Raw genomic sequence first — 26,341 nt, 5'->3', positions numbered from 1 at the left:
ATCTCACATCCTGACCATTCTCTCTGCTACCCCCAGGAGATAGGAGCGAGGCCCTGCCATGTGTTCCACAGCTCTTGCATTAGCATGTGCTATAGCCTCGTTATACTTCATTCTGGCTTCTGGCTTCTTGACCATTTCCTCTGTCTGAATGTGAGCTCTTGGATGGGAGCGATTGTATCTTTTTTTTATTATTATTTTTTTTTTTGAGATGGAGTCTGGCTCTGTCGCCCAAGCTGGAGTGCAGTGGCACGATCTCCACTCACTGCAAGCTTTGCCTCCTGGGTTCACGCCATTCTCCCGCCTCAGCTTCCCGACTAGCTGAGACTACAGGCCACAATGCCCAGCTAATTTTTTTGTATTTTTAGTAGAGACGGGGTTTCACTGTGTTAGCCAGGATGGTCTTGATCTCCTGACCTCTTGATCCGCTCGCCTTGGCCTCCCAAAGTGCTGGGATTACAGGCGTGAGCCACCGCGCCCGGCCAGCAATTGTATCTTATTAACAGTTATACCCCTAGCCTACTGCACAGGCTTAATATGTAGTAGGCATTCAAACAACGTGTTGAGTAAACAAATCAATATTTGAATAAATGAAACTACAGCTATTTGCCCAATGGTCCAAGGTTTACAATGTCCTTTTAAATGTATTATGTCATTTAAGACTTGTGACCATACTGTAGAATATTTTGTTTTGTTTTGTTTTGCTGAGACAAAGTCTCACTCTGTCACCCAGGCTGGAGTACAGTGGTAGGATCTCGGCTTACTGCAACCTTCGTCTCCTGGGTTCAAGTGATTCTCCTGCCTCAGTCTCCTGAGTAGCCGGGACTATAGGCGTGCACCCCCATGCTTGACTAATTTTTGTATTTTTAGTAGAGACAGGGTTTCACCATGTTGACCAGGCTGGTATTGATTTCCTGACTTCAAGCGATCCACCTGCCTCAGCCTCCCAAAATGCTGGGATTACAGGTGTGAGCCATCACCGTGCCTGGCCTGGAATAGATATATTCCCATTTTAGAGATGTGAGACTTAGAGTTTAGAGAGCTCAAGTGACTCACTTAAGGTCACTGTTAATGGTGATGACTGCTGTATAAAAAATTACCCCAAAGCTTTGTGGTTAAAAGCAACAACCTTTTCCTTTGGCCCAGAATTTTGTGGGTCAGGAATTTGTAAAGGGCTTGGCTGGGCAGTTCTTGCTTGGGGGTGTCTCATATAGTTGCAGCCAAATACCTGGCGAGGCTGTAGTTATCTGAAGGCTCAACTGGGCTGGACATCAAAAATGGCCCCTCACATGGCTGGGAATGGATGCTAGTTGTTGGCTAGGAGCTCCACTGGGGATGTTGACTGGAGTACCTACATGTGGGCTCTCCAGCATGCTAATCTCTGAGTAGTCAGGTTTCTTGGATAGTGACTGGTTTCTGTCCCAGGAGAACTAAGTGACATTGCATGGCCTTTTCTGACCTGGCCATGCAAGATACATAGCCTCAATTCTGCCATTTTCTTTTACTCAAAGTAGTAACAAGCCCTCCCAGATTCAAGTATTGAAGATTCTGATTCTCAGTGGAAGTATGTCAAGAATTTCAGGGCTGTGTATAAAACTACCACAGTAACACAGACTTTAAAAACAAAACAACAACAACAAAACTCAAACTTAGGTTTTCTGACTCTAATTCAATAATTTTTTTGCTACTCCATGATTGATATATAACATGAATTTTGAATATACAAAACAATTCAGAGCGAATGCAGTGTATCAGTGAGGGCCTCAGTTCTCCAGACAGCTGCAGGAAGAATTGTTATGCTAAAAACACAATTTCTGATAAATTATTGAATTGTCTGTGTTCTAATTTCATGCCTGAAATGCAGAAGAGAAGTGAGGATACTCATCCCTCTGGGATTACTGCTCTGCCCTTAAGTCTGACCAACAAGAAGAGTGTCATTCGATAATGAGTTGTATTAGACTAAAACATATATCTTAGTCACGCATTTGACTAGGGACACAAAGCTGGCCTTAATCTGATAAATCCCATAGACTTTTTTTAAAAAAATGACTAATGTTCATTAAAAAGAGTTTCTAAAATTCCCCAAAGTGTAAACAAAAATGAAAACGTTCTGTAACCTCATCCTCCAAATACTACTAACATATACATTTTGCCCTAATTTTTTCAAGCTTTACTTACATTTTTCTACATGCAACTTAAAAATGATCTTTATTAAAATGTAACTTGTTTACAAGAAATCACATCCATTTAGAGTATGCAATTCAATGAGTTTTGAAAGCTGTATACACCATTGACCATTTCCTTCACCCCCAAAAGATTCCTAATGACCTTTTACAGTACATCCTTCTTTCTACCTACAATATCAGACAACCACAGATCTGCTTTTTGCTACTATAGATTGGATTCGTCTTTTCTGGAATTTCATTTAAATGGACTCACACAGTATGTACTTTTTGTGTCTGGCATCTTCCATTTAGCATAATGACTTTGAGATTTCTTCCTTTATTTACACCTGTCGGTAGATCTTTTTTTGTTTGTTTGTTTTTTCTGAGACGAAGTTTCACTCTTATTGCTCAGGCTGGAGTGCAATGGTGCGATCTTGGCTCACTGCAACCTCCACCTCCCAGGTTCAACTGATTCTCCTGCCTCAGCCTCCTGAGTAGCTGGGATTACATACAGGTGCCCACCACCATGCCTGGCTAATTTTTGTATATTTAGTAGAGATAGGGTTTAACCACGTTGACCAGGCTGGTCTTGAACTTCTGACCTCAGGTGATCCACCCTCCTCGGCCTCCCAAAGTGCTGGGATTACAGGCGTGAGCCACCGCGCCTGGCCCAAATATGCTGTATTTTATCTGCCAACCAGTTGATGGATATTTGGGTTGGTTGCAGCTTATTGCTACTATGGATAAAACTGCTGCGAACTTTCATGCGGAAGTCTTTATGTGAACATACCTGTTTTTGTTTCTCTTGAGTAACTAGGAATAGTATATCTGGGTTATATGGTTGTTGTAGAATTAACATTTTGAAAAATATGGATTTTTTTCCAAAGTAGCTACGTGATGCATAGTCTCGTCTGCAGTAAATGAGAGTTTTACTTGCTTCAAAACCTTGTCAAGACTAGTAAGACGGATCTTTTTTAAATTTAGCCATTCTAATTGTTGTGCAGTTGTATCTCATTGTGATATAATTTGTATCTCCCTGATGACTAAAGAGGTGGAGGATCTTTTCATGTACTTATCAGCATTAATATATTTTAAGGTATTTCTTCAAATCTTTTGCCATTTTTTATGTGCTTATCTCTTTGTATTGTTATGAGTCTTTATAAACATACTTTGTCAGATATATGTATTACAGTTATTTTCCCCGATTCTGTAGCTTGTCTTTCCTTTTCTTAGTGGTGTCTTTTGAAGAACAAGATCTTTCATTTTTCTAAAGTCCAATTTCTCAAATTTTTTTTATGATTTATGCATTTTGTTTTCTATCTGTGACCTTTGCCTACCCCAAGGTCAAAACAATGTTTCTCCCGTTTTCTCCTAGAAAGCTTACAGATTTATCTTTTACATTTACTTCTGTAATCCATTTTGAATTAATACGTGTATATGGTATGAACTATGGGCTTTTCTTCATTCCTTTTAGCATATGGCTCTCCAGTTGTTCCAGCACCATTTATTGAAAATACATTCCTTTGACAACTATATCAAAAATCAATTGTACATACTTCTGAACACTGTATTCTGTTTCACTGATTTATATTCCTATCCTTTAGCCAATACAAACTGTCTTGGTTACTATAACTTTATAATAGATCTTAAAAACAAGCGGTGTTAAATCTACCAACTGTGCTATAAAATCACTTAGCTATTGTAGATTACTTGCACTTTCATATAAATTTTAGAATTACCTTGTCGATTTCTACCAAAAAAAAAAAAAAAAAGCTCGTTGGGATTATAACTTGGATTTCATTTACTAAATAGATAAATTTAGGGGGAGAAAGCATCTTAACAATATTGAGTGTTATAATCTGCAAACATGGTATATTTATTTATTTAGATTTTCTTTATCTTGTTACATTGTTTTCATTGAAAACATATTGCATACCTTTTCTTAAGTATTTGAGAGTTTTTTCTACACTACTGTAAATAGAATTATTTTTCAATTTTTTTTAGCTTTTGCTGCCAGTATGTAGAAGTACAATTAACTTTTGTATATTTACCTTTTATATTTCAATCATGCTAAAGTAATTTATTCTAATAGTTGTTTTGTATATTCTTTGTGCTTAGTTTTATAAATAATCATGTCATCTTTAAAAATACAGTTTTATTCCTTCCTTTCAAACGTTATACTTTTTCTTCTTCTTGCTTTATTGAAATGGTTAAAGCAAGGGTGTCTATATATTTCATTTTCAGCAGTTTGACTATGATGTGCAACTCTTTCTTTTTCCCATCTTTAAATCCTGTTTGATTTTCCATTTGTATCTTACATTAAATTTGGTAAATTCCAGCCTTTATTTCTTTATTTTTGTTATTCTATATCTCTCTGAGACTCCAGTGATCTGTATTTAGACTGTTTGATATTGTCCCATGGGTCCTTTAGACATGGTTTAATTTTTCTTTTCTTCGTTTTTCAGATTGGGGAGTTGGAAATTTTCTATTAATGTATCTGTATCTGCAAAGCCATTGATTATTTTGTTCATTTAATTAAGCCCATCCAGTGTTTTTTTTTTTTTTTAAATACATATTCAGTTCTAAAATACCTATTTGGTGCATATATATGTAGATATAGTTTTTTCCTGCCAATAGTCCTCACATTTTTAGTCATTAAAATCACCATTTCCTTTACCCAACTGATCACAGCTTTTGCCGTTAAAGTTCTTGTCTGCTAATTTCAACATCTGGGTCATCTTAGAGTTGGCCTTTGCTGGTTGTCTTTTCCCTTGGGAATGAATGAAATTTGCCTGGTTTACCATATGTTGAGTAATTTTGGATTTAACTTTGGAAATTGTGAATTTATTGTATGAAGACTCTTGGGTTTTGTTATTTTTCTTTAATATTCGTGTTTTGTTTTTGAAGGCAGTTAATTTGGTTGGACTTCAGCTGTCCTGCCTTTGGTGAGCAGCAGCTCAAATCTCTGGTGTTTTATTATCTTCAGCTGAGCTTGTCAGGGCCTGTCTTTCACATGCGTAGTCCAGAGGTCAGCCAGAGATATGGGCAGAGATTATACACAGATTCTGGGCTCCTCTTCTCTGGGTCTCTCCTTTTCTTGATTCCTCCCTCACTCTCTCCTGGCTTTACTTGATCTGGGATCCATCCACTGGGTCCTCAGTTCAGACAATGGCAAACTTGTTCCTGCCGCTTCAGGTTCCCTAGCTATGCTGTACATGTAGCCTACCCTCAAAGGAAGAACCTTAAAGATGAGAAATTCATCCTGTGCTGGCTACTTCCTCCACATTTCAACTTCTTTCCAAAATATACCTGCTTTTATTTACTTCCAAGAGCCCTCAGCCCTATTTTTTTTTTTTTTTTTGGTATTTTGTCCAGAATGTATCATTATCATCTGCACAAGGATAGGTCTGTTACTAGTGTACTCCTCTGTACCATATGCAGAACCTCCTCTGTATTTGATATTAATCATTTTATTAACATAGGATTTATGTTTTTATCCCCTTTCTTAAAACTTGTATTGAAACGTAAGTATTTTCTACATTATTTTATCATCATCAAAACCTAATATTCTAACATCATTAGCCATTCCCCTCAAGTTGGACATTAAGGCAATTTTCCATTTTCCAATATTTATAAATAATATTGCAATGAGTATAACAGTGCATAAAGCCCATCCTGTGTTTAGGACAGGTTCCTTAAGGTGAATTCCCAGAAGCAGGTCAAAATGGATGGACATTTTTTAAGGTTCTTTTTTATATTGCCAAATTGCTTCCCAAAAGGACCGTATAAATTTGCACTGCTTGCAGCAATTTAGGAAAATGGTCATTTCATAAAATAATATCCAGACAGCACTGGATATTATTAAAGCAAGAAATAACTTTTCTATTTCAAAAGATGAAAAATTATAACCAAAAATTTATGAACACATATACACATAACATTTTAATGGCAGAGGATAGATCTTCCTGGTTCTATGGCAGGAGATTCCGGCACGAAATAGGCATATTGCAGAGAAGACTCTGAAAAATAAAATTCCGAACAAATAATCACAGACAATTAAAAAGAGCAGGGAAGTTGGGAAGCATAGAGGGAGAAGATATACTTGTACAGGAAACTAAAAGATGACAAAAAAGGCCAAATATGTGAAACAGTTTAGCCCAAACTCATGAGAATACTCCCAGAAAGATTGAGGCTTCGAAATTATCAATGCATGGTGGACAAATTTGAAAGAAAATAAGCAAAGATAAAACACACTTTTAAAATTGCTTTTGGAACAATAAGAATAAGAAAATAATTGTCCTATTGGATGAAACAACTGAAACTTTATTACCAGATGAAAGTAAGGAACTAAGTTCATTCTGATTCTGTCAGATTTGTCACACATCAAGAAAAAAATCTGAAAACTAAGAAAGGGAGAATAAAGATGTTCTATAAGAAGTGGAGTTCTAACACAGGAGTATTAAGTATTTACTTTGAAGTGGCTGCCTTGATTTCCATCTCTAGATCCAATCAAATTACTTCCAGGAGCTAAAATAATCTTGAGATGTTTTCAGAACCAGAAAGTTGGGTGTAATCTTGGAGGAAACAAGGCAGGAACAAGAGTTGCCAAAATTCTTTTGAAGGACAGATTTTTTTTTTTTTTTTGAGACAGAGTCCCCCTCTGTTGCCCAGACTGGAGTACAGTGGCTCACTGCAACCTCTGTCTCCCTGGTCAAGCGATTTTCCTGACTCAGCCTCTTGAGTAGCTGGAATTACAGTCATGTACCTCCACACCCAGCTAATTTTTGTATTTTTTGTAGAGATGGGGTTTCCCCGTGTTAGCCAGGCTGGTCCCAAACTCCTGGCCTCGAGTGATATGCCCACCTCGGCCTCCTAAACTACTGGGATTACAGGTGTGAGCCACCATGCCCAGTCAGAAGGAAAAATTTTATCCAGCTTACTAATAAATGGTGAAGCACTATTGAATCTTGATTTTGATTCTCAAGAACAATGAGGTGGCTTGGTCAAATTTACATGGTTAATGTGTGAAGGAAAGTTGGGAACACCAGAAGAAGCCATCATGAGTTCATGAAGAAAAATCTTACCAGATGTACTGCATTTCTATTTGGATTGGTTTATTGCATGAGAAGATCAGGGATATATTACAGATACCAGATATCTGAATGTCAGCAAGATATTTGACAAAGCAAGGTCATGCAGCCAGTATGGAGATGGAGTTTATTGGGAAGTTAAGTGTCTTTCTATTCCCAGTATTCCATGCTAGGTTTACCCTGGTGAGAACTCTGGTTCTCACAAGTATATTAATTTCTGCATGTGTTTATTTGAATATTCTGTCTTCCCAATTAAATGTAAGCTCTTTGATGGCAGAAACTATTTCTGTTTCACTTCCCAGTGCATATCCACGTCTAGGCACATTATGGGCTCCCAACAGATTGAATGAACAAAGTGTGTGTGTGTGTTTGTGTGTGTGTGTGTTTTGTTTTGTTTTCCAAAGGGTACAATTGTAGGCTGCTTGATAGCATAGTCAAGATCATTTACTTTTATTCAATTACATGTTCTCAAAGAGTTTTCGTTAATGATCTGATGTCACCCTGAAGAGGGTTCTCTGCCCATTAGCTGGCAAGTTTATTCCAACATGAATGTCAATGTCTTAGAGAAGGGAATACCTAGCATGGAATACTGGGAATAACAAGGGCCGCAGTTAAACTTCCCAATCAACCCCGTCTCTGTACTGGCTGTGCAATCTTGCTCAAGACAATCCCTGAAGATATCAATTTATTGATATTTAACACATGGATATCAGCATCAACTTAATTGCACTCTTATATTTACTCAATGATTGTACCATACATAAACGTTTAGTCCTGTTGCTTGACATGTAGCAGGCACTCAGTCGCTATTTGTTCCCTTTGTTACCTCCTGCTCCTTCTCAGGTTTATTCAATTCATAAAGGGCATGTAGTCAGGGAATAGGGCAAACGTGAGATCAAAAGATTAGGACCAAAAAAGTACATCTTGAGAGACTAGAAGAAAGGGTTGAAATATACAGATACAATTTGGTAGTACAAAACGTTCTTTACTTTGGTTTAGAAAAATCAATTCTACAAATACATGATGGGAAAGACCAGATTTATTTGCAGTGCATGTCAACAAAGAACTGAGGGCATATTGAATGTAAGTCAACTGCCAATAAAGCTGAAGCGGGCTTGAGCTGCCTTGCTATAAGTCTCATGTTCAGAGAGAGGGAAGTGTAGTCCATTATTGCTCTATGCAGGTCAGATCACACCTGGATTAGCATGCCCAATTCTGGACATCAAAACTCAAAAAGGACATGAGAAAAATGAACTACTTTGAAAAGAATATGACAGAATGAATTTGAAATATGGGATGAGTATCAAAATTACTAAGATTTGAAAACAATGATGTAATACCCAGTGTTACAGAAGATACAGTGAAATACAGTGAAATAGTCACTCATATACAGCTGATTGGGACAAAATTGGTATATCCTTTCGGGAGGGTGTCTTAAATATGTCAAAACCCTTTGACCCATCAATTTCTCTTTCAACACTCAAGAAAATTCTACATGGGGTTGCATAGGGCTGTGTAGAAATATTTACCTGTGAGAATGTGTGATAAAATAGTGAAAAACTGAAAACAATGTAAAATTTAAACAATAAGAAATTGGTTAAATAAACAGTACATTGACATAGTAATTTTACTATATCAATAGTAGAACTTTTCAAACATTAGGTGATGTTGAAGGTGAATACTTAATGGAATGATCATATTTATGACATTTTATTTAACTTTAATTCCATACGCAATTTATATTTATTTTCTCACAAAAGGAAAAAAAATAAAAAGAAGAATATCTCAATATTCAGAGAAAATCACCATTATCATTTGGGTAAATGTAGGTATAGCATAACTAAACGTATCGTTATATATAGATAGATATAGATATATATTTTTTACAAAATTCACACGATATGCTGAAGTTACAAGACAATGAAACCTAGTTGCAAAAACGTATGCCTATAAACACAGTTAAAATCTCAAAGTAAGAGAAGTCAGTTGGGATAAATAAAATTTGCCTTGATGATTATTTTCTTCTTTGTGCTTTTCTTATCTTTGAAAACATTTCTACAATAAATATGTACTGACTTTATAATTCAAAAATTATAACTTTTAAAGCATATGATATAAGGAATGGCTGAAAGAATTAATAAAAATATGTAGCTTGAGCCAGGTGCAGTGGCTCACATTTATAATCCTAGCACTTTGGGAGACTGAGGTGGGCAGATATCACTTGAGGCTAGGAGTTTGAGACTGCCCTGGCCAACATGGCAAAACCCCGTCTCTACTAAAAATGCAAATATTAGCTGGGCATGGTGGTGGGCACCTGTAATCACAGCTACTCAGGAGGCTGAGGCACAAGAATCACTTGAAAATGGGAGGCGGAGGTTGCAGTGAGCCAAGATTGTGCTACTGCACTCCAGCCTGGGTTACAGAGTGAGACTCTGTCCCAAAAGAAAAAAAAGAAAAGAAAAGAAATATGTAGCTTGGATGAAAAGATTGTGAGTGGGCACATAAGCAATATTCAGATGACTGAGGACCATCATATAGGGAAGGTGACAGTCTAAGTCTACCATTTTAAAAGTCTGGACAGACTCTAGAAAGTGGAAATTTCATAGAACTTAATATCTGACCAACCTCAGATACTCAGATCTGCCCCCTTACTCTACTATAGCTTCCAGAATTGGTTCTATATTCTCCTCTCTGCTCTGCCATTTATGAGCTATGGGATGTTGACCAAGGCCTCTGTAGTGTCTCTGACCCTCAGTGTCCTCATCTTTCAAGTGGGAATGGCAATGCCCATCTCATCCAGTTATTGTGAATGTCAAATGAGCTGCTGTGTTTGGGAAGAGAGTAAAAATATTAGCTGTTATGCAATATCTGTGAGATGTTAATGTCTTTTTCAGTCACACGGTATGTCAGGAACAGGATAGACCTAGGACCAGAGTCTCTGGACACCATACCAGCTCTTCTTCCCATTGCCCAGGTGCCATATGGTGATAACTTGGAAAGAGTGTGGATATTTTTGTAGGACTGGACAAGGAGTGTTCTGTTTACCTACTGTTGCATGATATAGCATCCCAAAGCTAGTGCGTTAAAGCACCAATCTTTTTATACTCACAGATTCTAGGAGTCAGGGAGTCATACATGATAAAGGAAATGTGGATTATCTCAGCTCCACAAGGACTGGACTTCAGCTTGGAAACCTCAAACATCCATGGGTAACAGACGGCTGGGGATAGAATCAACTAGAAGCTTCTCTCATGTTTTTGCCACCTGGGATGGGCTGGGATGTCTTAAATGCTGGGCTTAGCTGAGACTCTTGACTCAACCACTTACACATAGCCTTTCTATGTGGATAAGAATCTCACAGCATCATGGCAGTTTTCCTAAGAGGAAACATCTAGAGAGCCAGTGTTTTCAGAAAGCCAGGCAAAAACTTTATTGCTTTTCAAGTTCTATCCCTAGAAATCCTACAGAGTCACTTCCTCTGCATTCTGTAGATTTGAGGTACATTCCTAAGGCCAGTCTAGATTTGGGGGCAGGGAAATGAGACTCTACCTTTGATGGAGGAGTGGCAAAGGTCCCACTGCAAAAGAGAAGACAAGTTGGGAGATTTTGTTATGGCCCTGTTTGGAAAATATACCATCCCACAGGGAGGAGTGGGATGTTTGAGAAGACAAAGCTTTACTTCCCTGGAAGACTGAGTTAAGCTAGATTGGAGATCTTTTCCCTCATAAGTAGTTATTTAAGCCAAAATTCAGGGATAAATTGGGTCATTTCCTTTCTTGGGTGATGGAATGATCCCCCTCTGAGATGGTCATATGACATTAAAGGTCAAGTGAGTAATGGGTTTAAACTGCTGCAATAAAGAGTACACACTTAAAAAATAAACAAAGCTTTTATTAAGTATCTTTTTTTTATTAGCAAGCATTAGAAGTTCATTGGAGGAGAATTTTTAAATGCATAGGAGCAACAATAAGAAATTTTTTAAAGCACACCCAAATCTTATCATCCAGAGAAAAACCACTGTAACACCTTAATATATTTCCTTCAATATGGGTGTACATGTGTGTATTTACATGTATTTTATATGTACACTTTAAAAACAGAATATTGTTGTTTTAAAATATGTTTTATTATATGCTTCTTAAAACTTTGTTCATAACCTTAGATCATGACATCTCAGAATGACTTTTTACTTCTTTCTTCTTTATTTATTTTTATTACATACACAGAGTAGCATCCATACCAAATATGAGCAAGCATGTATAAACTTACACAAGTGGAATCCCTCTTTGTATTCTTCTCTGCATACCTTTTCACAAAAGTATGTCTTGGAGAGGTTTGTATGTCTATAATTTAGATCTATGTCACTGTTTTCAGTGGTCTTATGAAAGACTATGTGCTATGATTTTTTCATCAGTCTTCTGTAAATGGACATCTCAGTTATTTCTTATTCTTTCCCTGAAATTATAAACAATCAGATTTAGCTATATTTTACCATATATAGTTTTTCACCATAAAAATCAATTTTAAAAGTTCATCATAAATCCCAAGAATGTTGCAGAAATTTCTTCCCTGGGGGATCAGACAAACCAGGGCTCGAATCCATATCCTTCCACTTAGCAGGCTGGGTGACCACAAGTAAGGAGCTCCACCTCTCTCGGCCACGTTTGGAGAAATAGCATAGTCACCTCTATGTAAAGTGTCTGGCACTGTGCCTGGCCTATAGCAGGTGCCTGATGGCAGGTAGCAGTTACAGTCAAAACATCTCCGAGAAGTGAATGTGTATGAACATTTGTGGTTAAGCTCTAAAGCTCAGAGCAATTGTAGGTTGTGTGGTTTAGGGGGTGTGGGAAGTTTACCCACTTCTGTCCTTTTTCCATAACTGGGACCATTTGTATTCCCTAAATGGTTGGGGGTCAGATGGGTTTTTCCATTCCTGAACCGCATATTTCTTTATCTGGCACAATTCTGGGCAATCTAAAAATGCAATATCACTGTCACCAGCTTGAGGAAGACATGGAGCCTGAATAATTTAACATGTCACCACCATCCATCATGATAGCAAGAGCAGGAGATGGAGTGTGGAGGACTGGGCCTGCCGAGGCTGGCAGAGCAGGTCTGTGGACAGGGCAGCCCAAGCATAGAAGTTAGATTGCAAAAGAAGAGCAGTGAGTTAACTCTCATAGGCCCAGGAAAGACCTTATATCATCTTGCTCCATAGTTCTCTATATCATGACTTTTATGTTGTTCTGATGCCTTGATTAGCCTCAGAGCACACCTGGGTCAAATTCCCAGTTTGCCACCAAATATCTATGCCATCTAGGGGAAACCTTTAAATATGTCTGAATGTCTTCATTTATTTAGCAGCAAAATTGAGGTAAGAATCCTCAGGTAGAAGGCTTTGCTAAGTCCTAGAATGGCATGCCAAGAATATCTAAAATGCTTACCCACTAGAAAGCAAACTCCAATAAATCAGTAATTTTTGTGTGTTTTATTGATGGCTTTATCTTCAGTACCTAGACAGTGTTTGGGACAGCATGGGCCCTGAGTAAATGATTGTTTACGGAATGGATAAACAAATGAGTGAGTATTGTGATGATTTTAGGTGACCAGGTGGTCTAGGACAGACTGAATGGTCCCCTTCTGCATCCCCACACACTGGGCTAGGACTCCAGAGGTCTGAGCTCTTGATTCTTTCAAGGTGGCTGTGTAATTCTTCTACTCTGTGCCCCAACTTTCCCTCTCCCTGTCTCTCTCACAGCTCTCACGTTCCCCATTTATGGTTCTATCACTAATTTTGTGATATTACCAAAAAATAAAAAAATGGGTTTTTTTTTTATATTTTGTGAGATATAATTCACATAAGATAAAATTAATCATTAATTGACCAGGCGCGGTGACTCACTCCTGCAATCCCAGCACTTTGGAAAGCCAAGGCAGGCGGATCACCTAAGGTCGGGAGTTCGAGACCAGCCTGACCAACATGGTGAAACCCCGTCTCTACTAAAAATACAAAATTAGCTGGGCATGGTGATGCACACCTGTAATCCCAGCTATTCAAGAAACTGGGGCAGGAGAATTTCTTGAACCCAGGAGGCAGAGGTTGAAGTAAGCTGGGATCACGCCACTGTACCCTAGCCTGGATGACAAGAGCGAAACTCTGTCTCAAAATAATAATAAATCATTTTAAAGTGTATAATTCAGTGGCATTTAGTGCATTCACAAGGTTGTACAACCATCATCTCTGTCCAGTTCCAAGACGTTTCCACCACCCCTGAAAGTAACTCAATAGTTATTAACAGTTACTCCTCATTCCCCCTTTTCCCTAGCCACCACTAGTCTACTTCCATCTCTATGGATTTAGCTCTCCTGGATATTTCATATAAATAGAATCATATAATATGTTACCTTTAATGTCTGGCTTACTTCACTTAGCAAAATATTTGCAACATTTATCCACATTGTAGAATGTATCAGTATTCCTTTTTATGACTGAATATTATTCTTTGTCTATATACCACATTTTGTTTATCCATTCATCAGGTGATTGACATTTGGGTTTGTACGTTTTGACTTGTAAATAGTGTTGCTATGAACATTCATGTACAAATACTTGTTTGAATGTCCTATCTTCAGATTTGGGGCTGGGGGTATATACCTAGGAGTGGAAATCCTGCATCATGTGGTAATTCTGTTTAACATCTTAAGGAACCACCAAACTGGTTTTCACAATGGCTGCACCATTTTGCATTTCCAGCAGCAATGTATGAGGGTTCCAATGTCTCCACATCCTTACCAACATCTGCTATTTTCCATTATTTTGATTATTGCCCACCTAGTGGGTATGATGTGGTATCTATGGCTTCAGTTTGCATTTTCTATTGACTAATGACAGTAAGCATGTTTTTAATGAGAACAGAGCATTTTTGAATCAAACATAAGTCAGATTCAAATTTGGGCTCTGCCATTTGTGTAATTTTGATTAAGCAACAGTGAGATTCTGAATATTGATTTGTCCATCGATAAAACGGGATTAACTCCTACATCTCAGACCCCTTGTGAGGTGTAGGAAGGATATTGCATGTAAGGTACCTGGGGCAGTGCTTATCACACTGTGGCATGTGTTTAGCTCATCTTCTCAATGGCTCCATCTCAGGCTCTTCAGTACCAGAAGAACCAAGGGCCCAAGGAGCAAGGATAGAAAGGCTGCTGGTTCCAGCAGATAGATGACCTCTTCTTTTCCCTTGCCAGTCTCTAACCATTCTCACTTTCTCTCAGCCCCTAAATGGAAGTATGCGAGCAGCCCTGTGTAATTAATGGCTGCATTTTATTGCACTAAATCACCAATTTTTTATTAAAATGCTAACAGAGGGGGCCCTTTTCTAGCCATCTGAATCACCTCCAAGTCAGACTGTAATTGGCCTGTGGCCCCTTCAGATTATATGGATACTCAGAGGCTATATGCCTTGGGTGGCTGCCACCTCCCCAGGATGTCACAGCAGGCAGGAGAGTCAGGGGGCACCTCCAACCAGCAGCACTCTCTTCCTTTCATTCTGTTAAACACAGACAAGCATCAAGTAATTGAGAAATGTGCCCTGACTCTCACTTCTTGGTCTTTGTGTAGAATGTTTACATGCAACATACTGTTTTCCCCATAATAACCATTCAGCTGAGTTCTTGTACCCCTTTTAAAGATGAGATGAGAGAGATCAAATGCCCTGCCCAAGACCATATGGCTAATAAGTGAATCAAAGAACTACAACTCATGTCTGACTCCAATACCTTAATTTCTTTCTACTGAAGTCCATTACTTCCCTTGGCTCATGGATAAACAAATAGAGAAACTAACTAGACTCCAAGTGCCTTGGGAGCGGGGACCATAGATACTGTTGTTTAACAGAATCCCAGCTGTGCCATTTTTTTCATCCAGGTCAAAAATCCAAATTGTTTTTTAAGATTTAACATTTTACTGGCGGTCGTGGCTTATTCATCTTCATCCTGTACTCAGATCCTTGCCCTTAATTATGCTCAGTAATATTTGTTGTACAAATGTGTCTAGAACTGTGTTCTCCAATATGGTGAGCACCTGAGATGTGGCTTGTCTGTATTGTGATGTGCTATAATCACAAAATGCACACTGGGTTTTGAAGACTTACGAAAAATATATAAAATATTTTAGTAATAACTTTATGTTAATTTCACATTAACATAATATTTTAATATAGTGAGTGAAATGCAACATATCCTGGAAATTCATTTGAACTTTTATTTCTATCTTTTTAATGGGGCTACTGGAACATTTAAAATGGCATATGTGGTTTGCATTATATTTCTATTGAACCGAGTTTATAGACATTGTTTTTGAGCCTCAGTTTTCACTCTGAACACATGGTACTTTAATAGTTACAAGAAGGGAGTAAAGGTCAGAAGAGTTTGGAAATGGAGGCTTGACCCGAAGGGAAAAGCCTTTATAGAAACCCTTATGGTAGTTATAGGGGTGTGGTCTCTGTGTGCCTGGACATGTGGAAAGATGAGGGAGTCACAAAGATCTTGCTAAGCCTGATTAGAGTTCCTACAAGAAAACAGGTCCAGGTATTGGAGTCAAGTAAGAGAACTGCTAATCCTTAATGGTCAACATATCAAGCATTTGTCAGCCCTCTACATCCATATGCAGGCATGTGTGTGTACACGCATAGGCACAGACACACATACTTTCCCTGGTTGTATTAGGTATGAGGCAAGCTTTGCAGGTAGACAGACCAAATTTCAATCCTGTTTCTCCCACTTACTACCTCATATCACCCCTCTGAGACCGTTATTCATCTATAAAACCAAAACTCATGATACAGTCCTTATAGGATGACTGTGGACATTGTAAACAAAGTATTTGTTCATATTTTATTGTAAACCAGCATTGTAAAAAAGGAATAGATTTACCTACCACTGTCTGAATTTGAATTGTGGTTCTACTACTTGCAAGCTGCGACCCTGAACAAAATATTTAATTTCCACGTGCCTTCATTTTCTCACCAGTTGAGATGGGAATAAATGTAGTAACCTACCTCCTATGTTCTTGTAAGTATGAAATGAGTCAACGCATGTAAAGTCTTTAGAATAGTGCCTGGAAGAGATACTGTGCTATGCCAGTGTTAGCTTTTCTTATATCAGAATTGCCTGGTGACTTTTCGGTCACTCTCTCTATCTTGCCCCAGTAGGGAAAAAATAATGTCTGATTCCTGTACGCCAGATTTGTTCACCATGGTAGGGATATACGAGGTCATGTGTTTAGGATAAAGTAGAGATTGGAAGGAAGGAAGGGGGTAAGAATTTTGCTGAAATGTTTCAAAGTGTGGGCTGTGAGAAGAGTCTGAGGTGGCCTCCTAACAGGGATAGACCCCTCGTTTTTGCTCTGTGGCTCCAGACACAGCGGAAAGTATGGCAGATGTTTTCTGAACATAAGAGAATGACCTTATCAGATGCCTTCATTTTCCCTTTGGCCAAGAATTACGTATAGATGAACAGAAGTCTTCCTCCCTCCCTTTTTTTTTTTTTTTTGGAGATGGAGTCTCGCTCTGTCACCCAGGCTGGAGTGTAGTGGTGCGATCTTGGCTCACTGCAACTTCCACCTCCCCGGTTCAAGCAATTCTGCTGCCTTAGCCTCCCAAGTAGCTGGGATTACAGGCACACGCTGCCACACCTGGCTAATTTTTTGTATTTTAGGAGAGACGGGGTTTCACACATTGCCCAAGCTGGTCTCGAACTCCTGAGCTCAGGCAATCTGCCTACCTTGGCCTCCCAAAGTACTGGGATTACAGGTGTGAGCCACCATGCCTGGCTCTTCTCCCTTCTTTTCTTTCTTCTTTCTTCTTCTTCTTCTTTTTTTTTTTTTTTTCTCTTTTAACAGTAAAATCTTTTAATGGCAATTTTAAAAGCCCTGCTGGCTTCTGGGGACCTCTGCTCTCTAGTAACTTCCAAATTCTCCATGAGCTCCCTGCCAATTCCATTTCAAAGCAGAGCCTTTAAATGGAGGACTGAATCTGGTAGAATCTGAAGTCTCCTCATGTCTCCAGGCCCTGCTTTTAGTTGCTGGGGATTGGGGAAAGTGTGCACTAAGGCTCTGGGACAGACCTTGCCTGATGACACATTTGGGACAAAGATCAAATGTTGTTGTCCTTGTACTTTCCCACTCATTAGAACATACCGTCTCAGGGAAGAATGGGTGTGGGGAGGCAGATATTAATCTTTCAATTTTACAGACCCTGAAATCGAGACGCAGCATCATAAGTGACGAGAAATTTGAGCTTGGGCATTAGTTCCACCTGGTTTCAAAGTCCACCTTCACTCATTATTAGCAAATCATTTTTCTTTTCTGAGCGTCACTTGCCTCATCTGTAAAGTAGGCACAATGAGGCCTCCCTCCTAAGGGTATTATGAATTCAGTAGTATGAATGAGATGTTGTGTACAAAGCTCTGAATGCCGTACTTAGTGCCTTGACACTCAAAGGATGATCTGCTCTTTCAGGGTTCACTCATGAGTGGTTTTAAGGAAAACAATGCCTGTATTACAGAGAGACCGAATTTGGAGTTGGACAGACTAGCCTCAAAGCTTAACTCTCCTAGTCATCTGCTGTGTGACTATGCAAGTAACTTTGCCTAAGCATGTCTTTGCATCTTTGCTTTATAATCTAGTTTGTTAATTACACCACTCTTATGAGTATATCATGATGATGATTGTCTACAATAATGTCTACAAATCTTCTAGGTACACAGTAGACTGTGCAACAATGTTGCTAGAAGAATGAATGTGTAATAACCATATTGCAGAAAAAGTGTCTGCAAGTAGAATTTCTGTATACTGAATGCCATTTCAAATACCCTACCTGAGGAAATTACATAATAAATCCTTTCGTGAATTGAATAACATTTCCTTCTAATATATGTTTTTCTTTTCCTCAGTTGAAATTTTCGAATAGGTAATAGGTTTGCATGGTGCTTGACTGAAAAGATGCAAAGAGTTTATAGAGAAAAGTAGCCTCCCTCTGTTCCCATCTTTCAGCCACTTAATTCTCCACCCAGGACAACCATTTTTACCAGATTCTTAAGTCTCCTCCCAGAAAGTCTATTACCATAGATGTCTGAAGCCCCATCAATGAAACAATTTTAAAAACCAAAGTCCTTATTTTCCTGTGCCCATCTACTCACGCCCAGTATCCTCAGAGGCTCTCTCTCCTGGTTATTTCTTCTCTGGAGTAAATAATTTACCAATCCTTTAATCCCTCTCTTTCCATATCCTGTCTTTTTTTTTTTAGCAATTAAAAATGCAGAAAGCACAAAGATAAAAATAAAAAATATCCATATTTCTCTCTTTGGAATTAATGACTATTAGTATTGTGACACAATTGCTTTTAGCCTTCTTTTTTATCCTTTCTGCAATCTGTCGTTCACAGCATATGAATGCATTGCCCTTTTCCTTCCACAGTCCTCTGAGTTTGTCTCTGAAGCACCCTTTGCACTCATCTCCTCCTCCCACCCTCACTACACAGGCCCTCCTGCAAGCCCTGACCTCCATTCACCTGGGTGGTCACTGAGCCTCCTGGCTGCTTCCCCTGCCTCGCACCCATCCTGCAGCCTAGGTACCACTGGAGTGTTCTTCCTTGTACACACCATGGCTGGTCAATTCATACTTTTGCTCTAGAACCTTCCATGACACCCAAAGTAAAGCTCCCTATCCTCCGTTTGGCACCCAAGTCCTCTCCCTGTGTGTCTTCCCAGTCATTTCTCCACTTAATGTTGCCTCCGACTGCCCATATGGCCCATTCCTGAGGGTGCTCAAGCTGGTACCTCTGCTGGAACTCCTTTTTCTACCAGTGCAGCCCCATCCATCCTTCAAGACCTGACTTAAATCTTCACTCCTGCATAAAACCTTCTCAGACCCTCCGTGCTGAAATGAATTGCACTCCCCCATATTCCTAGCATCTCATTGAGTGGTAAACAGAAGCCATGAATTAGGTTTAAGCCTCCTTAGGATTCCATTTGTCCTCCTGACTAGCTTATGATCCCCTGCCTGGCAAAGACTGAGTCCTATTTATCGTTGTGTCTCCAGAGTCTTGCTCTGAACCTGGCATATAGTAAGCACTTGATTGAAATGTGGTTAAAATTAAGTTATCTAGAGTGTTTTCTAGAGTGTTTGCTTATCACCAAAAGCAACAATAGCTATCAGTTATTTAAGACGTACTGCAGACGAGGTATTTTATATATTACATCTCCTTTAATCTTCACAGCAATCTCACAAGGTGAATAGTTTTATCCCTATTTTAGAAAGACAGAACCCAGGGCTCAGAAAGGTGTGATTTCCCATCAAGGTCACACGGCCCAGAAGCTGCTGAGCCATGCTTGGACCCAAGATCTGCTTCACTGCAGAGCATGAACTCCTTCCATTCATCACACTGACTCCTGGGTGGCTTGGGATTTACAGAGAGAAGTCTGGGGATGGGGTTGCTGATCTCTGGGATGGCTGAGGAATCTCACAAACTTCTGAAGGCCTGGAAGGCTGACTGATAGATTGTGCTTCCTCACAGGGGGAATCAGCTTTGGGAGAGCCAAGGGGACGTCGGGCTCTGAGGCAGATGATGAAACGCAGCTGACGTTCTACACGGAGCAGTACCGCAGTCGCCGCCGCAGCAAAGGTAATAGTGTCCTTGGAAGGTTCCAGAACCAGAGTTTGTAGAAGGAAATCCTGGAAATCAAATTTTGTGTTCCCTAGGAAATCGTAAATCTTCTCTAACCTGGTCCCAATCTGGTTAAAACTGAGCTTAGTATCTGCTGCCCTGGCTATACTGGTGACCTTCAGTATATCATTTTCTCGACTTATTCTTTATTTGCTTTCTATCCTACCTTATTCTTCAAAAAATATTATGGATTTTTTTTAGTTTATGCAGATTTTTTAAAAATTCAAAACAGGAAATGAAATAACTAATCATATTAATATGAAAATAAGAATAAGGAAAATTATCCAAACACAGGTTGGGTTGATGCAGAATAATTCCTGCCATACTGTTTTGTAGTTCTTAGAAGAGGCTGGCAATTTAAGTAAGAAATTCCTGGCAGCCAAAGTGTAAAGGGAAACATACTCAGAAATAAAATGTACAGGGTTAATGGGAAAGAATCAAGCATTTGTTCAGGAAATTTTACTTACCAGACCAGAGATAAAGTCCTCTACTTGGTATGTATGAAGAAGATACCATGTGACTTTCTAGATGGTTTCTTCAACAGATAAAATTTAGTATTGGTGCATAATTATTTCTCACAGTGTCACTCAATGTAGGGGAATGGCCAAATGCTGAAGCAGGACTCCACAAAGGTCTGAAACCTGTGGCCAAGATCCATCATTCTCTGATTATTCAACGTGCTCTGAAGGGAAAACATAGCATATTTCAGGCAATTGTCTGTGAATGTAATTCCTCATCTTGGATTGTCCATAAGGACAGGAAAGCAGCCAGTCTGAGACTGCATTCTTGGAATAGACCCTCCTGGGGTGCAAACATTGATTCCATGCCAGTGATAAAGGGCAGATCCATGCATGGGCTTTAACCACCCACTGAAAAGAAGGTCCTGTGACAAAAAACAGGTCCAGGTCATGTGGCAGGGTACCTGGCCCTCCTCTCCTACCTCCACAAAGAAGTGGGCTGAGAAGTAGCTGGGGCAGGGAGAAGGAGGAGGAGGAAGCTTTCTCACAAACCATTCTGCATGCATTCTATCCATGCACAGTGGACATTGCAAGAGTGCAGATCCCCATAGCTTCTGTGTGCTCCTTTTGCTCTTAGGCAAGTTATTTACCTTCTGTATGCCTCAGTTTTTCATCTACAAGTTGGACCTTGTAACTGCCTCATGGGGCTGTGGATGAATTTTGGTTAAGCTATGTAAAAAATTTATCATGGTGCCTAGTGTATGCTAAGAGTGAAATAAGTCAGACATTATTAATGTCAGTTCAGTTCTCATTGTTGTTTTTCCTGTCTCCTCACCTCTGGCATCTTTCACTGAAAAGCCCCACGTGGGAGGAGTGTTGCCATTGACACGTTACATGGGAAGGGTTTGCAGCCTCGGTAGCTACTGGAAGAACGGAATCTGCCTCTCACTCCTTCTCATTCCTCAGCTTTCTCCACTTGATCTTAGCCAGAAAACCAAGAAGCAATCCTCAGCTTCCTGGAATCTGCATTGGAGATTTAGAAGTTGACGATTGATGATTCTTGACTGGTCTTCTCCCTCACACAATCCAGCAGCCAGAATTAGGGCTGGGGAAGTCAATGGGTCCCCTCAGCAGGCCTGGGCTATTTATAGATAATTGGAAAAACATCTATCACTGAGCATGCCCCCCATAAATTGGTGTTCAACTTAGAAAAGCTAAAGCAAGCTACAGGCCCCAAGATGAAGGATTTAACCCAGCGCCTCCTTTCTTTCTCTCTCCTTCCATCCCTTCATTCTTTCCTTCCTCTCTCCCTCCCTTCTTCCCTCCCTCCTTTTTTACTCTCCTCTCCTCTCCTGTGCTCTCCTCTTCTCTCCCCTTCCCTTCTCTCCTCTCCTTTCTCCCTTGCCTGCCTTCCTCCCTCCCTCCCTCCCTTTCTTTCTCCCTTTCATACATACCACAAATATTTGTTCTGCACCAACTACATGCCTGCTACTCTTCTAGGCACTGGGGACACAAACCAAGCAACAATTTAAAATTCCTACTCTTGTGGGGTTTGTATTATATCAAAATACAAATCTATTATATGGTGATAAATGCTAAGAGAAAAGGAGACAACAAGGAGGGGAATTGAGAGAATATGGAAGGAATTGAATGCTTAGATTCAGTGAGCATAAATTACCCTACCCTTTTTGCAGGATCACAGGGAGAGCATTCTTAATACTGTGTTTGATGTTGTTAGGTTTTTGCTATTGCTGCCGCAGCTGCCACAATTTTTTGTTGTTGAATACAGAGAGTAAATTTGGTTCTGCAACATCTTTGTTCTAGGCAAATGAACTTAGAACCCAATGTCCCAGTCTGCAAGTACCAGAATTCCTCATGAAAGGGCTGTGATCCGTTGTTTCTCTTTCATATACTTTGGGCAGGAGTAAGGGTGCCTTCAGCACTCACTGACTTAATGGGAAAAATGCACAGGACAGAGGTGAGCCAAGGGAGGTCCAGGAGCCCTTGGTGACATAAGAGCAACAGAGTGTTTCACGTGTCGTGTGAAGAGATCACCAAACAGGCTTTGTGTGAGCAACATGGCTGTTTATTTCACCTGGGTGCAGGCAGGCTGAGTCCGAAAAAGGAGTCAGCAAAGAGTGGTAGATTATCATTAGTTCTTATAGGTTTTGGGATAGGCAGTGGAGTTAAGAGCAATGTTTTGGGGGCAGGGAGTGGATCTCACAAAGTACATTCTCAAGGGTGGGGAGAATTACAAAGAACCTTCTTAAGGGTGAGGGAGATTACAAAGTACATTGATCAGTTAGGGTGGGGCAGAAACAAATCACAATGGTGGAATGTCATCAGTGAAGGCTATTTTCACTTCTGTGGATCTTCAGTTGCTTCAGGCCATCTGGATGTATACGTGTAGGTCACTGGGGATTTGATGGCTTAGCTTGGGCTCAGAGGCCTGACACAGAGCATAGTACTAAAAGCATAGATTCTGGTGGTGGGTTACGTGGGTTCAAATCCCAGCCCCCCCCACTTACTGGCAATGCCATATTAATCATGGAACGTAATGTCTCTGTGCATCAATTCCCTAAGTTGTAAAATGAGGATATTAAGATTAAAGCATAGAGAGTTGTTCTAAAGATTAAAATTACTTGATATCTGTGAAGCATTCAGGTAGAGGTAGGGAGGGAGAGAAGTTGTGGCAGAGTGAAGTTGCTGAGAAGGATTTACTATGGGGACAGGAAGGGAGTCTCAGATCTGCTACCAACTCGCTGTGTGACCTTAGTAAAGTCTCTTTTGTTATCCAGATCTGTTTTTTAATCTGAAACATGGGAGAGTGGACGAGTGAGAGCCAATTCAATTTGATCTCTGAGATCTCTTCTTACTTGTATGTGAATGGGACATGGTGCATATTTCTGAGAATCTCCTGTTATTGGGATGTACCTGGCTTCCAGCTCCAGCTTCCTTTGCATGCTGTTTACCTCCCCCATGTCCAGTGCCACTCCCCTTTCCTGTTTCTCTCCTTTAGGGTCTAACTGTGACACTAGAATGGTTCTGTTGTCCCCTTTGGCTATTCTGATGGGTTCTTTCTTCCCTACACCCCCAGGCCTGCCTGGACCTGTAACATCCCAGTCCTCTCCTGTTCCTCTGCCATCACCATTTCAGCTCCTCTTTAGCAAAGGCAATGACTCAGCAGTTCCCTGCCGTCTGCCCAGGGGTGTGTGTGAGCCCGCCCAGCTGTGACACAGAAGAGATGATGAAGTGCAAGGAGGTGAGGGAAGAAAGAGATAAAAGTACCAGGAAAGGCAGTTCCTTGTGCTAGTTGAGAATGGTCATCTAATATCCTTTGGGACTCCATATGAATTCACTATAACCATTTCAGGTCTATCTGCAAAGTAGGAGCTGAGCTGTGTTTCCCAAATCTCGGGGCATGTGGGCTTTGATAAAGACATTCAACTTCATCATTTTGAAGTACTCAGAAGGAAGTCGAGTCTTTGGGGCCGTCTGTGTGTGACAGAAACAGTGATTTTCAGTCCTGGCTTTGCCACAACGTTTTTGTGTGACCTTGGCCAAGTCCCTGCTGATCTCTGAGTCTCACTTTTTCAATCTCTAAGTAGAGATTTAAGAGGAATGCTCAAAAGCAACTCGATCAGCATGGTGAAATTATTCTTAGGGACCCTGCACTGCAGTTCAGACTGTTTCAGATGTTAGAAGATTTTGGAAGACAAAGTTATTGAACTGAGTGTTTCAGATTATCCCAGCTTTGGGAGAAGAAAGACACGATAAACTGCAGCTAAATATGGGAGGGTTTCCTGAAAGAGTTGAGGCTGGGAAGTTGCCTGAATCTCAGACATGGCTCTGCCTCTTTTCATCCATGGGACATGAACCAGTATTCTCAAATTCCCATCTTTAAAATGCAGTCACTCCATCTCCCTCACAGGGTCATTGTGAAGATTAAAATAATGAGTATCTTCTTTATAACTTCAACTTCTGCCAACAAGCTCTCCCCTTCTCCACTGCTGCCATTCTAGTCCCTGCCACCTGCATCCTTTGCTTTAAAACTGCTAAGAGTCCCCTCTACCACCTCCCTTGCTGTGTTCCAGCCCGTTCTCAATCATGTAGCCAGAGTGATCGTCTTTACACATGTAAATATGGATCATGTTGTTTCTCCTCTTAGAAGCTTTCAATGCTTTCCTTTTGCTTTCAGGATGAAATGGAAACTCCCTACCCCACCTCCAGTCCTGAGTGGTCTTGCCCTGCCTCTCTCCCCAGGGCTCTGTCTGCTCCATCCCTCCACACCCCACCTCTCCCCCAGGACCTCTTCCCCAGCACTCCTGCATCTGTCCTGCCACAGCCTTCACAACTTTTGTCTCCTGGAATGCTCTTCCCCGCCATTTGACTCATTCACCTGCCCCACCTCACGTGAAACCTCCACTTAAATGGCATATTTTCTGCAAAGCTGTCCGTACCTGAGTTAATTTCCGTGTCTCATTCCATACCAGATGCTGTGATGTACCCGCTTTGTAGACTTGGTTGCCACTATAATTCTACATTTACTGATATGCTCCCTGAGTACTATTTGTGTCCTCCACTGAACTGGAAACTTCACGAGGATAGACACGTTGTCATTTGTGTCCAGTTTTATCCTCAACACCAAGCACAGGGGGATGGGCTCCCAGTAGGCACTGGGTGAATATTTTGAATGAAAGACTGAATGACGAGTGAATGGATGAAAGAAACACCTGCACAGTGTCTGGCTTATAGGTGTTCAGGATGGAGGCTGCTTTTCTGTCTGCCCCCTCTTGTTTTATCTCGTTTTATGCCTGCTTGCTTGAAAAGGGCCTGCTCTCTTCTTCCCTTCTTTTTCCTGCTACTGGTAAGCAGAGCTGAGGCCTTATCTCTCCCTATTTTTCCACTTCAAGGACACCAGGAAAGTCATGCCCAGCAGTGGCAAGAGGGCCTAAGCATTGGTGGTGAAAAGCGCACTCTGCCTGAGCTCTTTGAGTGTGACTTTTGTGTGTGCCATCTGGGAACGATGTAACCAGGCCAGAAGGCTGCATGGCAGAAAAGGTTACACTGGGGGCTAGCAGTGGGGAGCGGGGCTTGGAGCAGAAGGAGAGAGGAAATGTCTAACAAGTGTTTGTACATAGATCTCTCTCTTAGCATATCCAATGCGAGAAATAGGACTGGCATTAGATTCAGCCAGACCTGGCTTTGAGTCCTGACCTCACCTTGTCATCCCTTCCATGTGTCCCCAGATGGATTTTAACCCGTGGGTGCTTCCCTTTGCATAAAATGGAGCTGTTGACATCTGCCTCACAGAGTCAGCACGGAGTAGATGGCACCGGGTCTTACCCAAAGATGCTCAAGAAATATCTGTTCTTTCTTCTCATATTTTCTTTCCCTTCAAAACATTCTGAGCTCCAAACTAAATCAGCTCAAATCCCATTTTCAGCAATAGGATCCATTATGAAAGAGATTTGAGGTATAGTCTGGAAGTACTTTGTATTTCCTAAGCTTTAGGGTCTTCGTAAGGAGAATGGGACTATTTTGGAGGGGTGACTGGTACATCCGGGTAGAGCCTCATCCCAAAGCACAGAACTGTAGCCGTCAATATGGAGAGTGGAAGGAAGGAGAAAAGAGGCGAAGAGATTGAGAAACAGAGGAAGAGAGACCAAGATATGTATGTCTGGTGGGATTTCCTAAATAAGGGGTCAGCAACGTTTTTTGTAAGTGGCCAATTAGTAAACATTTCAGCTTCGCAGGCCTTCCAGTCCCTGTTGGACCTACTCAACTTTGTTGTTGGTCTGTGAAACCTGCCATAGGCAACACATAGATGAATGGACATAAATATTTTCTAATAAACGTTATTTTTAAAAACAGGTGCCAGTTCAAATTTCACCCATGAACCTTAG

The 26,341-nt window shown here is 40.4% G+C and overlaps 1 protein-coding gene across 11 annotated transcripts in view; it reads left to right on the top strand.

The window, feature by feature from the left end:
• Window positions 1-26,341, top strand: part of LOC105487111 (astrotactin 2) — a 995,255-nt gene that overhangs the window by 312,536 nt on the left and 656,378 nt on the right. For all 11 annotated transcript variants that reach the window (XR_011612991.1, XR_011612990.1, XR_011612989.1 and 8 more), the window contains one exon: window positions 19,828-19,935. Coding sequence is in view for 7 of the 11 variants with exons in the window: in XM_011750424.3 (XP_011748726.3) it covers window positions 19,828-19,935 (108 nt within the window). In the remaining 4 variants the exon portion in view is untranslated. The remainder of the gene's footprint in view (window positions 1-19,827; window positions 19,936-26,341) is intronic.

The sequence above is a fragment of the Macaca nemestrina genome, chromosome 14 (assembly GCF_043159975.1).
Source record: "Macaca nemestrina isolate mMacNem1 chromosome 14, mMacNem.hap1, whole genome shotgun sequence".
NCBI lineage: Eukaryota > Metazoa > Chordata > Mammalia > Primates > Cercopithecidae > Macaca > Macaca nemestrina.
This window is presented reverse-complemented; position numbering and strand designations above follow the sequence as displayed.